We start from the raw sequence: 15,139 nt of genomic DNA, 5'->3' as shown, positions 1-15,139 counted from the left end.
ATGCTGATCATCGGTGGTAAAGTAAAAATTCATTTTTAGCCTTTGGCTATGAAAACTTTTTAAGGAATAAAATAATAATAATTATCATTAAAAATAATTATCTAATTATTTTGAATGCAGAATGTGCATATTTATAAGTGTATCTATGGTTGCCGTGGTAGATTTTTTCGAAATTCTCCAAGCCAGTCTTTATGTTTTTGGATAAGGTGGCGTCCTTCTCTGCTGAGCTTTGAAGAAGAGAGAGGAAGCGTATCAGTCCATCTTGGGCCTGAGCTATAAAATAAAAGCATAAGAGAAGGAATTTAAATAGCTCCTGCTTAAAAAAGTACATGTACTATTATCATTTTAAAGTACAGTGGGTATATATATATAAGTGGTTGTGTGTCCTGATTGGGTGAGTATGTTTATTGTGGGTCCCTGATCACACAAATAACTGAATGTGTGTGTGTGTCCATTATGTGTGTGTACATGTACATTAATTACAAAAATCAAAGCAACTAATTGACAAGTGTTATTCCAGTCAGATTTCTACACTGCGTAGCGCTGCTCTTGTATCTCTCTCTCTCTCTCTCCCACTCCTCTTGTTTCTCCATCTCCCTCACTCTCCCATCTACTTCTATCCGTTTCTGTTTGCATAATTATCGTTACGCTATTGCTATTATGTTTGCAAACAAGGGTAATGAAAAAAATAATAGCCACAAGGTATGGACACTGCATCATCATCCGTCACAACTATATACATAATAAAATAATAATATAACAAGACTACAGATTTTATATTTATTTTGTAAAATAATTGTAACATACATACATACCTTGTGCCTTCTTTTGCTGCTCCAGCATCTACAGAGTATGATAAAAATAAAAATAAATAAAAAGGCAATAATAGTAATAATAATGATAATAATAATAATAATAATAATACATGTACATGCACATAAAAAGATCATTACATTTCTTTTAATACTACACACTCGGGGGAGGGGGGGGCTACAAACTAATGGCAAGTCTAATGGCACAAGTGTCCAGTTCTGGTCAGTAAGACACTCCTAGCCCTAATGAGACTTCACTCACCAGTCACCACTCAATACCTTCACACAGTACAAGTGGTAACAGCTGCAGGTGTTCAAAGCCTCACTGATTGCGTGTGTCAACATGTGTTTTCCATGCATACATGTACATTACATGTATAACCATTGTCTGGCGGTATGATAGCATAAAATGTACATGCATAAAATATACTGCATAGAGTACATAAATATCATGATATCTGTTGTACAGTCATTATTATTTTTTGCTTAATTTACTAATGCTAAGAGACTACAGTTGCTGTGTATGCTAGCATTAAAAGAGCAGTTGCACATACACAAAGAAGACATGAGGAGTTTACCAAGACATGAGGGTGTGCTTAACTTAAGCACATTCGTAGGAAAAAAGGAGCCTACATGTGTACATGTAGCTACAATTAAATGTACACGTGTTCAATACGACATTTGTGTGTGGCCAATGTACAAGTACATGTAGCTACAGGGATGTATTGTGTAGGCACTGATACTCCTCCTTTCCTATGGTAACAATTGGCCATCGTGAATAACACAATACCAAGTTTGGTTCGACACTTGGCTCATGAATAGCGTTAGAGGTTAATGAATGTTGCCTTGACTCAATAAATGTCATTAATGGAGCTCACGCTCAGTGAGAGGCAATCACAGGTCAGGCACAACAATAGAACCAGTATACCAACAGGCAAGTACACTACTCAGTTGTGATATACCATAGTGCAAATTTGAACCTACACCACACATGTACATGTACATGATGCACACCAGACATATTATACATGTATACTCTCTTCCTATTCCTACTATGCATATGTACATGAACAAATTATACTCTCTTCCCACTATACATGTACATGTACATCAACAGATTGTGCTGTTAATAATAATAATGATAACCTTCTGCTAATATGGGCTATCATCATAAATATAACTGACACTCTGTTCTACTAATAATACTGAACCATTACTTGTCTAAACTGGAGTCAGCAAACTCTATTCGATTACCCCTATCACGCCCACGCTAATTCAGCGCACATTCCAATTAAAGGTTTAATAAGACAATTAGAGCTAAATGATAAAGAGCGAGTGAACTGCATGCATGTAACTGCACGTAGCTCCGTTGGAATTTTGGGTGGAAACCAATGAAGTGAAAAGGAAATAATTATTAATAAGGAATGCAGGAGAGATCGCGAATAGAGAGAGACAGAGAGAAAGAGAGACAGACAGACAGACAGACAGAGTGAGTGAGTGAGAGAGACAGAGAAGGAAAGTGGGAGAAAGGGAGGAAAGTACAACTCAAACATAGGCATGTACAAACTACAAAGTCTAGTTGACTAATTTGTTCGCAGATTAAAAAGAGCAATAATAATCAACAACGCAATGCAAGCAAGAAGTGCATGCATAGCTAAGCTGTGTACAATAGGCTCCCCCTTTTCTCTCTCACACTATGAGTATAATGTATACCCTATCAGCTTAAAACAAGAAATAAATCTACCCCTAACAACTGGATCAAAGAGTGAGAGAAGACTTGTACACAACAGCAATCAAAAGGAAGAAGAAACAAACAAGGCATGTCTGTCAACAAGCTATTATGAGCATTTAGAGTAAGAGAGACACACAGAGTGAGAATTAGAACTAGTACTAGTTGAAGTAATGAAGTAGAAAGGCTAAAAGGATATCAGTTTCACTTAATTATATGAACGTGCGTTCAAGGGAGTGCGCCATTTCCTTTTTATAGACAAGGACAAAGACAACAAAGAAGTCAGCTCTACATTAATACAGATGACCATACATGTACATGTACAATACTTCTACTTTAAGTATCATTGACAGTTGATACTACTAACATACTTATTGGTCATATAATGTACATGTACATGCACATTTATACATGTATGTACATGTACACGTAGATCGAGCCAGGAGTCTTGATTTAATTAATAAGAGTTCTGTCCTTAAGAAAAGCAGTAAACAAGTTTTGAAGCATTTAAAAGGCTTTATAATGATACAGTACCAATATCATCCTAGTATTACACATACAGCTATTAATAAGCAGCCATAAAAATGTACAACACATACCGCACATGCACAGCTGAGCCTTTGTAATACGATACTGCCCTATTATGCTGTACATGTATATACATGCACATGCATGCATGTACATGTACATGTACATGTACATGTACATGTACATATACTTTTTCATGTATATGTACATTTACATGAACAGCATTACCTAGTTTGTTTCTCCATTTCTCCTGGAGCGATGCATCAAGAGCACTAGGGAATGAAGAGCTTGAAGCAGGAGGGAGAGAAGTAGGAGAGAGAGAGGGAGGGGGAGGAAAGGGAGAAGGAAGGAGAGGGAGAGGAGGAGGGGGAGGAGGAGAGAAGGGATACAGCATAGGGTCTCTTCTATGATGAGAAGAAGTAGGTAAAGGAGTCTCTCTTTCATTTAAACAACCCAAAACCTCCTCCAACTGATCATTAATCTTTTCCAATGCACTAGAGACAGACGGACCATTAGACCTATTGCCTTTTGACCAGTCGACCGACGTAGCACCATGAGGGGCAACATCGGAAGCGGAGAATTCCGAAGAACTGCTGACTCCACTAGAATCTTGTAAGTCTTCTATGCGTAGGAATGAGTTTTCGGGTCTGGAAGTTTGAGAATGAGTTCCGTGAGTGTGGGAACGAGTCCGATTGGAACGGGCATGAGGCTTCTGACTATACTTTTTAGCGTGAAAACTAAGTTTGCGAGAGTGAGAATGGGACTTGTGGGAACGGGAATGAGTCTTGCGAGAACGGGAACGAGACTTTGACTCTTGCAGCAAGCCCTCCTTGACAAGCTGGTCTCTAAGAGTAGCAATATGAGCACTAGTGTATGATGGGCTGGGAGTAACTGGATGTGGCTGTGAATCAGCACTGTATATTGAATTATAGTCTTCTAGATCACTCCCACTACTGCCATTATTTTGGGTAATGTCTTCGGACTATAATAGGAGAGAGAGAGAGAGAGGGAGGGAGGGAGGGAGGGAGGAAAAGAAGGAAGCAAAGTTGAGTTGTAGTTATAGAGGGAAAGAAGACAGAAAAGTGAGAAAGAGGCAGATAGGATTCCAAGAATAATAATAAATTTGAACTAAATAAGAATTATAATTAATTCAATCATCTTATCGAAGTACAAAATATGCAGACAGAAATATTAGAACAGCAAAGTATTTAATAATACTTAGCCATTAATAATAATTTCAAACTCTCTACCTAATCTAGCCTAAGGGCATGTACATACACCATGCATGTACATGTACATGTAGTGTACATGTACATGTACATGTATACATGTACTGTACATATATCGCAATGTTGCTCAAAAATTGGGCCAAAGTTCCTGTACTACAGCACAGAGATATATTTTGGCCCAATTTCGCCAAGATTAAAAAGTAAAGAATTCTGCATTTTTATAATTTTTCTTGATACAAATACATGTACTTACATGTATGTTGTGTAGAAAGTTTGAACTAATTCTGATAAGGTTTGGATTTTTTATAAATATTTAAAGTTGCTCCAAATGCTATGTACATGTACTGTATTGTAGTGCTTGTCAGCTCATGAAGCTCATGCTGTTTAGCTCATTTAGTACGCTTTGCGGGAAAACCCTGGCATGTGTATAATACAATAAACATTCATGTACATGTACCTCTTGATCCTCTTCTTGAATATTTTGTGTTTCTTTTAATAATTTGTCACTAAACACTCTCATTCTCCTCCCATCCTGTTGCAGCTTCTTTTCCATTTCTCTGATAGCTGCAGCTTCCTAAGAACAAGAAAAAAAGAAGATAAAATGACAATCATAAAAGAAACAAACTTTATCAAGTTTCAGCTTTATTTTATCAAAGAGTGCATCTTTCTCTCGCTTGACTTTGCCCTCTCTTGGAGTCATTTGAGTCCTTTGAGTCTTCTCATTAACTTCAACAGGAGGGGATACTCCCGACTGTGAAGCATAATGAGTGATGGTCGGATGGTTAGCTGTATAATCCAATGGGCCATCAGTTTTGTGTGATTGCTGTGCATGTATTTGGTCCTCATCATCAAAGAGTGTGGATTCATCGCTACTATTAGGAGCATATTCTTTTCTTTTAAACAAGCGTCCTCCTTCTGATCTTAATATGTGTGCTGTAGTAGGTGAACCACTTGTGCCTTCAGTATCAAGTCTTGCTAGGTTCTCACTAGTAGCTGTAGAAATATCACGAATTGATACTCTAACCTTTTTCTCCCTTTTGTCTTGTACATGCACATGCTTGTCTCTGCTTGATTTATCGGTCAAAAGCCTTTCCTTCTCTTCTCTTAACTTCATGACGTCTGCTAGGAGAGATTGCTGGGCTGCCCGAAGGCTCTTGACGTCATTAAAAATATCAGCACTGGTTGCAGTACATGTAGCAGTGGAAGTATTATCAGTAACTGATTGGAGTGCTAAAGAGGGAGGTGAAGCAAGGGGAGGTGCCGTTTGTGAAGCAGAGTGTGGGATAAGTGATGGCTGTGAAGGTACATGTACATGTATTTCGTGTTGGTGAGGTATTGTAATGGGTGGAGGGTCGGGTAAAGGTGATGTCAGTGATTGTCTGAGGAGACTGTGATCACGAGTTGTTGTCATGTTGTCAAATATCAGTTGATTGTTAGTAGCACTGTATCTCTCACCTCCAAACAATAACTACATGTATGATGAAGGAAGAGAAATAGAGTAGTAAAGTACATGTAAATCAGGATCAGTATGCTGTTACTGACTTACTGTACATGTACATGTACATGTAACTTGAAAATTTTAAATGCTCAAACTTACTACACAGCATGTACACATAAACATGTACATTATACATTTACATGTACTAGAAAATGTACATGTACATGTACATTATACATGTAATACAATTAGGGATGATCTCAAAGCTGATTTTTGAAAAAAGCATGGGCTACAGTACAGGATACATATATGTATAAGTACATGTACTTTTTAAATGGCCATAACCCAAAAAATTGAAGTAGGAATCAGCTAAAACTTTCTACATAGCATAAGGACATCAATATGCATCAGAAAATGTAATAAAAACTGGGTGTGATTTCGGAGCCATTTTTTGGAAAAAACCATGGGCTATAGTACAGGGTATTTTTCAGAAAATGGCCAATTTTTTTAAATGGCCGTAACTTGAAAAATTGAAGTTGGAATCGGCTCAAACTTTCTACACAGCATAAGGACATCAATATGTATCAGAAAATGTAATAAAAATTGGGTGTGATTTCGGAGCCATTTTTTGAGAAAAACCATGGGCTATAGTATAGGGTATTTGTACAGAAAATTGAAGTCGGAATCGTCACATGTACATGTAAATGTACATGTGTACACAAAAGGACAAAAAACCAATTCAAACCTTATTTTCCCCATTACTGCTAGCTGGTTCTTCTCCCTTTACTTTGATCTCTTTCAATCTATCTTCCTTAATGGCCTCAAACTCTCTCTCAAATCTTTCTCTTTCTAGGCTAAGCTTAACTTCATGTGCCTCCTTTTCCCTCTCCAACTCTCCTTCATTCTCTTCCTTTAGCTTAAGGAGAAGATTGTTCTGATCTTCTTTGTCCTTCTTCATTGCTTCCAAGTGTGCCTCTTTCTCATCATTTAACTTTCTTTCGTGTTCCTGTTTCAAATCTTTTAGTTCTTGCTCCTGTGAAGCAAGCAAAGTTTCCTATTATGATGAAATAAAACACAAAATAAAAAAGAAACTACATGTACATGTACATTTGTAACTCTTAATTAACAATGATAATAATAATAATAATAATAATAATAATAATAATAATAATAAATAATATAGTACTAAATATGTACATATACTAACTAGTGCAGCCTCATGTTCTTCTTTAAGTTGCTTCTTCCTCTCTTCTAATCTGCTGCTTGCTTCCTCTTCAATGGCTGACTGTAAGGTTTTCTGTTCTTCTAGTTCCAACTGTTTGGACTTAAAGTCTTTGAGTAGCTCAGAGCGCAATCTTTGGAGGTTCTCCTCGTGCTGTTTGGTCAAGTCTTCTCTCACTGAGTCTAGAGACTTTTGATGCTCAGCTTCTAACTCTTTCTTCATCTATATTGTATAGTACACCAAAACACAATGTAAATGTGGGATTTCAGTACATGTACTTTCACATGTACAAAGTACATGTGGATTTAGTACATGTACATGTATAAGAACTACTTTTACATGTACATGTACATGTACATTTTATGTCAGCTTACTTTATCAAGGCTGGCCTGGAGTTCTTCTTTGACAGCTTCCAGTTGACGTTCATTCTCTTCTACAATCTCTTTCCCTTTCTCTTCTCTCTCCTTCTCCAGTTGCTCCTTTAGCTGAGACATTATGTCTTTTCTCATTTTCTCTTCCTCTTCTTTCATTTCTTTCTCTATTGCAGTCTTCAGCTCTTGGACTGCTAAGTCTTTCTTTGATTTTAATTGCTTTTCTTGCTCAAGTTGCTCCAAATCAATCTGTAAAAAGAGACAAGGAGAAAATGAAATAAATATAATAATATTATTAATATTTTTAAATATTTTGCACACGTGAATACTACATGTAATTTAGTGCTTTGAGGTATCGCTCTACTGTGTGGTAATTTCAGCTAAGTTAATAATAAATTGTTTTTAATGATCCCTCACTAAAATTAGTGTACATTAAAAGTGGTCTGCTCCTGCTGCTTCTACATATACATGTACATGTACTATAGTACCTTCCTCTTCATGTTTCTTAAAATGGATTCTTTGCTCTCCTCCAGCCTTGCCTCCTCCTCCTCCTCTTTCTCTCTAAACTCTCTCCTCAATAGATCAAGTGCCACGTCATGCTCTTCTTCGAGATTCTTCTTCTTTTTCTTGAGCTCCGTCTCTCTCTTTTCCCTCTCTTCTGTTAACTTGGACTCATTCTCTTTTGCTAAGATGCTCCTCTTCTCCTCCAGTTCAGAGGATAGCTTCTCTTTTAGTTTCATTAGCTCTTGTGCATGCTCTTCCTTTAATCTAAAACAACAGTGTCATTATCATCATTATACCAATGAAAGGGAGATGAAAACATTAAATTAAAAATTAAAATGACATTGTACAACGTACATGTACATGTACACATGTATATGTACATTTTTATTTACTTTTCTAAAGTATCATAATGATTTTTCTCTAAATCAGCTCTCTCCCTGATAGCATCAGATATGGGTAGAGCTTGAGTGGGTGGGGCTTGAGATAAAATAGGTGGGGCTTGACTGGGCATGGTTACAGATTGAATAGGTTGCTCTGCTGATGAAGGGAGACCAAGAGGAGGCTGCATAAAAGTAGGCGGAGCTTGAGATAAAATGGGTGGGACTTGAGTAGGCGGGGCTACAGATTGAACAGGCTGATCTGCTGATGAAGGGAGACCAAGAGGAGGCTGCATAAAAGTAGGCGGAGCTTGAGACGACTGAGCAAGTAACGAATTAACTGACGATATTACAGGAGGCAGAGCAGAAGATGGTGGATGTGTAGGCAGCAAATCTACATCTACATTTAGATTCGCCACTTTGTAAGGTTCCTAAAACATGCAAAATACGTGTACAAGTACATGTAATTTAAAAAATAAAGACTCACGGTATTATCATCGTCGTTACTGCTCTCAACAGGAGGTTTAGCTTCGTGACTCTCAGTTGAGGTTGCATATTCATCTCCTAGTCCTTTTATATTAAAACGCTTGGCAAAATTATCATCATTGTCATCATCATCATCAGACTACATTATATGCAATAGTATAAAAGAAAAATGTAATTGCTACTGCATTGCTAGATTCTACTAAATTTTATTTTTTCACAAGTACAATGTACATGTACATGCAAATCACTGAGGGGTGAGGTAAAGCAGATAAATGTACAAATATAATAAATTGTGACCAAATATGAGAAAACCAGGCTAAATGCTCCAAATTGGAAAATTGAGATTTATGCTCTTTTTAATTAAGCTTAGTTTGTGCTTCCTTTTGGTCTTTTCCCCATCTCATTTGACACATCTAGTGCTGAGTTATAATTATTTATGCAAAAGAAGTCTAAACAGGTGTAATTGAGTTACAGCCATTTTTATCCACATATCTTGCATCATTTACATGGTGCACAACGAAAAGAAAGGTCTGTACATTGCCTTTTTAAACTTATTTATGGGCAACCTTGGTATCAAATGAAAGGAAATTCTTTATACAAAATATTTGTGATATAATCTCAGTTTTGATAAAGTACCAACCACTGTCACAACTTTGGGAAGTCATAACTCTAATTGATAATCCCGCCTGCATATAGCCTGGTTTTCTCATATTAGGTCACAATTAGTAGCACAACATGGCTTGAAGCTTTGAAGGTCATTTCTTAAAAGGTCCACACACACACACACACTCATTGTGCCATCAGACACAGGAACCATAGATTTATGGTACTTTAAACTGTAGAACTACACATGTATAATTATGACAGCCACTCCATCAGAACTAGAGGTAAAAACAGACTGTTGGACACGAGCCATACTAATGATTAGACTACAATTGTATAGATAAGCAGAATAAGGATACACAAGTAATTATTGTTTATTTACATGTACATGTATACACTGTACATGTACCGTATGCAGAAAAACATTTCATTTTAAATTTCTTGTCTACCGTCTACTCTTGGTGAAGCAACAGCTTATTGTTCCAGACACTGGACAGAGAATGGCCTTCTTTATCAACAAAAATGAGTCTGGTACAATTAATGCCATCACTTATTTGGCTACTCTTATCTTATTATTTGGAATCCCAGCTATCACACTGATTCTATTCGTTATTTTCGCTCCATTTTTCTGCTGTTGTGGATGTTTGGGTGAAAAGTGCAATCAAATTCAGAAGAAGATGACAAATATTGTCCAAAAAATATTCTTTTTCCTGAATAAAGATGGTGATAGATTCATAGTATATGGATACAAAGCTCCAATTTGCTACACGTATTTCCTCTTCTTCATGTTTCTTGTCCTCTCTGTTCACTGCATTTGCACATTTTGGACAGGAATAAATAGCAAAAATGATGAGTTGGAGCAGCTGAGAGACAGTGATCCTAATTATATTTACAGAAATTGCTATCCATTCCATAAAGGCAGTACAGTTCAAATAGACACTCCAGTAAATGGAACATGCATTGAGATTGCACTCATTGATGGCTTAGAGGCAGCAAGTGTCACCTTCGGCTTTTCAGCTTTAGCTGTTTCTTTCTTAACATACATTCTCTTAAAAATGACCCAAGGAAACAGTATCAGAAAGAAGATAACTTGTCGCCAACTTTGCTGCATAACTAGTGCAGTCCTCATTCAAATTGCTTTTATTGTTGTTCCTCGAGTTATAATATTATATTATACTTTCATATTTTTTGTAGGTTCAGGTAATGACACTATAGATGGTTTCTTTGATGAGAGCTCTGTATTGAGTGCCATTGCTATATGTGATGCTATTAGTCTAACAATGTTCACACCGTGGCTGTGTTTTGAAAAAGTGAAAAAGCCCAGCAAAGAAACCACACCAGAGGAAATTCCTTAAATAATATAACTGTCTTGAATTGCATTCAGCATTACAATAACTTTGTTTATACATGTACATTGTGCTTTGTTAAAATTCTACCAGAACTAAAATTAAAAAAACAGAATGTTGGACACAAGCCATACTAATGATTAGACTACAATCGCGTCGATAAGCAGAATAAAAAACACTTCCTTTTCAATTTTTTGTCTACAGTCTACTCTTAGTGAAGCAACAGCTTATTGTTCTTGACACTGGGCAGAGAATGGCCTTCTTTATCGATGAAGATAAGTCTAATATAATTAATTACATCACTTTTTTGGTTACTCTTACAATATTACTTGGAATTCCAGCTATCACACTGATTCTATTCATCATTTTTGCTCCAATGTTCTGCTGTTGTGGATGTATGGATAAAAAGTGTCATCGAATCCAAAAAAAGATGACAAATATTGTCCAAAAAATATTCTTTTTCCTGAATAAAGATGGTGATAGATTCATAGTATATGGATACAAAGCTCCAATTTGCTACACTTATTTCCTCTTCTTCATGTTTCTTGTCCTCTCTGTCCACTGCATTTGCACATTCTGGGCAGGAATAAATAGCAAAAATGATGAGTTGGACCATTTGAGAAACAACGATCCTGATTATATTTATAAAAATTGCTATGGTGATGATGCAGTTCAGATAGAGGTTGCAGAAAATGGAACTTGCATTGAGATTGCATTTATTGATGGCTTCGAGGCAGCAAGTGTCACCTTTGGCCTTTCAGCTTTAGCTGTTTCTTTCTTAACATGCGTTCTCTTAAAAATGACCCAAGGAAACAGTATCAGAAAGAAGATAACTTGTCGCCAACTTTGCTGCATAACTAGTGCAGTCCTCATTCAAATTGCTTTTATTGTTGTTCCTCGAAATATAATATTATCTTATGCTGTTGTATTTTTTAATGGTGATGAAACAGATGGGCCTTTTGATACAAAGTCTCTGTTTAGTTCCGTTGCTATATGTGATGCTATCAGTCTAACAATGTTCACACCGTGGCTATGTTTTGAAAAAGTGAAAAAGCCCAGCAAAAAAACTACAACAGGGGAAAATCCTTGAAAGATACATGTAAATTAACTCTGATAACTGTCTTGTACTATACTTAATAGTACAATTATTTTTTGCATTTTTTATTAAACTTCTGCACTTTGTTCAGTTCATTTTTATTTGAATATATCCATACCTCCTGTATAATCTATTGATCTTTGGCTGCCAAATGTAACATTTACACATGTGACTATGTGTACAGTATGTATCCTCCTACTATATACTTTATAATTGCATACAACTGTAGCGCTAAGAAGGAAATCAGCATTCATCTTTGCCAGAGTTGGTAAACACAGGAAAAAATATTTTGGTGTGAGATCACATACATGTATATACATGTATGTACACATATGCAACTTAATGCACATTGTAAATATGAGTTACATGTACATTCATCTACTGACAAACTAATTTGCTTCTTTCTATGTCATTGCTTTGCTCACTCCCCCAATGTTTCTTTACTTCAAAATCCCTTACTTTATCTAAACTATCCTCCTCCTCCTCCTCTTCCTCATCTTTAAACTCAGTTGAAATATGATCAACGTTCAGATCAGAACCCCTCAAAGGGAAATGCTTCAAATTTGACCCCGGCCTCCCAGCCCCTCCATCTTTTTTCTTAGTGTCTTCTTTAGTGGGAGGAGCCTTATCACCTGAAGCCACACCCACAGCTGTAGTTGGAGCCAAAGGAGGTGGCAGTGAAGGTTTAAGCTAAAAATAATATTAAAATAATTAATAAAAAACTCTCATGTACTGGTTCTAAGGTAGGCAGAGGGTTCAATGGTCCAAGAGGCAACGAGAGAGAGGGTAGATCCCCTAACAGTCCACCTCCCCTTCCTCCTCCAACTTTTGGAGTAGCACCGATGGGAGCAAGAGCAGGCTTCTTTAACGAAGAACCGACTGAGAGAGAACCGGGCAGCTATGAAAAACAGAAAGTACAAGTACATGTAAATATGCACATGACTACATGTACAATCATAAATATTAGAGACTATGTATACGTAGTCTCTAACATCTATAGTACAATGTACATGTGATAGTTACTTTAAAACCTACATGTAGTATAGGAGCATTAACATTTATATGCATTACTGTATTCTGCAGAATATTAACGAACAAACACACATGCATGTACAGTACGTGTACATGTACAGTTGTACCTCTGGTGCTTTTACTGGGGCTAGTGCTGGAGCATTTTTCAAGCTTAGACTCGGTGCCTTTGCTACTGCTGTCCCTGACGCCTGCCGACCGTGAGATGTTGATGGCCTCTGGTTTGCTGCAGCCAAGCTGGCTTGCTTCTCTCTCTCCTTGTCCAACATCTTAAGGTAAAACTGATCGCAGGGATGCTCCCACGTGCTCTGCCCGGTAGCAAAATTATGATAAAAATAACCACCTTTGCCATCAGAGCTAACGAAGAAAAGAGAGTCATAAATTTTGAAGATTTTTATGCCATCTCTTCCCTTTCTCTCTCCTCCTCCTCCTCCCTCTTTATTTTATGCATGCATAAAAAGTCTCATAAATAATGTACATGTACAATTACATGTACAATTTAACGTCATACATGTACATGTACATGTACATGTACATGTGTGCATTAATATGTCGATGTACAAGTATCCCCACTCTTCAATTCTTTCCTTCCTTTATACATACATTGGTCTCCATGATTCAGGTAATGGTGCCTTCAGAGCTTCCATAGCAATATACACCAGGTCCTTCTCATGTACTGGATCAATGCCCATCTGATAGCACTGCTCTAAAACATCTATACATGTACGTATATAAATAAATTAAGTAAAATTAATAGCAGGGTTTCCCCATAAAGCACTTAGCATGCTACACATTGTGAGCTAAAAAGCATGCTTCATGCTTATGAGCTGACAAGCATTTTTTGTAACTTTAAAAATTCGTAAAGACTCCAATTTTGATCGGAATCACCTCAAACTTGCTACACAACATAAGAATATGTATACGCATCAGAAAAAATTATTAAGATGGAGAATTCTCTCCTAGTCATTTTTGGCAAAATTTGGCTCGAGACCATGTACTATAGTACAGGGACTTTCGCCCAATTTTTAAGCAACTTTAAAAATTCGTAAAAACTCCAATTTTGATCGGAATCAGCTCAAACTTGCTACACAACATAAGAACATGTATATGCATCAGAAAAAATTATAAAAATGGAGGATTCTCTCCTAGTCATTTTTCACGAAATTTGGCCCGAGACCATGTACTATAGTACAGGGACTTTGGCCTAATTTTTGAGCAACTTTAAAAATTTGCAAAAACTCCAATTTGCTTAATACATGTACATCATTATGTCTATTATATCTACTTCCCTTCCCTCCCTCCCACTCTCTTCCTCTGCTATCAAAACCTTCATCTTCAAGGACCAGTTCTCCTGTCGTTCCACTGTCACCAGGTGCCCCTCCTAACCACTTATCAGAGACATGCTTATTAGTCTCCCTGCCCATAGCATTATTACCATCCTCAGTATCGCCTGATGAAGAGCCACTCAGTACACTAGGCACATCAATCAGTTGAATATTGTGATATGATGGTAAGAGAGAGTATCCATTGAAATGTGCTTTGACAGACTTCGAATGTACCGAAGGTAAAGGAGAGTTGGGCTTAGTGGATCTAATATGACCTATTCCTCCATCATCGACATTCATGAAAAGGGAGGGTTGATTGGAGGCTCTGTTCTTATCCTTTTTTCTTTGATTCATGCACTGCATCTCCTTTTAGCTTTCTCTTAGCCTTGTCTTGGTTACGGGACGCCATTTTTGTTTATTTGTTGCTCGTGGCAACAGCCCCCACTCTCTTTCCCTCCTTCTTTTTTTCCTCTCCCTCTCTCTTTTCATTTCAATCCTTACCCTCTTGTGTTGGCTCGTAAGAGTCATCATAGATTTCTTCTAGTATCTCGTAGTTAGGCTGTACATGATAGCCTAAAGAGCCTCTCGCGTATTGACCAGCCGCCATTTTGTTTGCTAATGTTTATTATGGTCAAGCCACTCCTACATTTATAGGTTATATAGCGCGAGCATGAGCCCATGATTAAACCAATTATTTTTATGAGAACAACTTTAGATATTATTTATAGATTATAGGTTACTGCCTTCACATATTCTATAATAATCTATGATCATAAATTTTCCTAAGATTTTCCATAATTGAATCAATTAGTACTGCATTTTTGCGCGCTCGTGGTTGCCAAGCTACAGTTGCTAGGTTACTGTTGCTTAGTTACTGTTGCTAAGTTACAGTTGCTAGGTTACTGTTGCTAAGTTACAGTTGCTAGGTTACTGTTGCTTAGTTACTGTTGCATAGTTACTGTTGCTAAGTTACAGTTGCTAGGTTACTGTTGCTTAGTTACTGTTGCATAGTTACAGTTGCTAAGTTACTGTTGCTAAGTTACT

The 15,139-nt window shown here is 37.0% G+C and overlaps 1 protein-coding gene across 2 annotated transcripts; it reads right to left on the bottom strand.

The window, feature by feature from the left end:
- Positions 1-28: 28 nt before the first annotated feature.
- On the bottom strand, positions 29-14,740 carry LOC105316483 (centrosomal protein of 164 kDa-like). 2 transcript variants are annotated; one of them, XM_020007139.1, is made up of 16 exons: positions 14,597-14,740; positions 13,374-13,485; positions 12,881-13,127; positions 12,475-12,639; positions 12,201-12,431; positions 8,698-8,835; positions 8,226-8,641; positions 7,818-8,097; positions 7,333-7,578; positions 6,944-7,180; positions 6,482-6,790; positions 4,924-5,766; positions 4,756-4,872; positions 3,298-4,051; positions 816-843; positions 29-273 (listed from the first exon to the last, which is right to left on the bottom strand). In XM_020007139.1, the coding sequence occupies exons 1-16, from the start codon at positions 14,700-14,702 to the stop codon at positions 144-146; spliced, it is 4,359 nt and encodes a 1,452-aa protein (XP_019862698.1). In that variant the 5' UTR covers positions 14,703-14,740; the 3' UTR covers positions 29-143. The 2 variants fall into 2 exon arrangements, with proteins under 2 accessions (XP_019862698.1, XP_019862691.1); XM_020007132.1 differs by lacking the exon at positions 14,597-14,740 and adding an exon at positions 14,098-14,583.
- Positions 14,741-15,139: the final 399 nt, after the last annotated feature.

This window comes from Amphimedon queenslandica, unplaced genomic scaffold (genome assembly GCF_000090795.2).
Source record: "Amphimedon queenslandica unplaced genomic scaffold, v1.1 AMPQUscaffold_13509, whole genome shotgun sequence".
NCBI lineage: Eukaryota > Metazoa > Porifera > Demospongiae > Haplosclerida > Niphatidae > Amphimedon > Amphimedon queenslandica.
The sequence above is the reverse complement of the archived record's forward strand: the minus strand, read 5'-3'. Positions and strand labels throughout refer to the sequence as shown.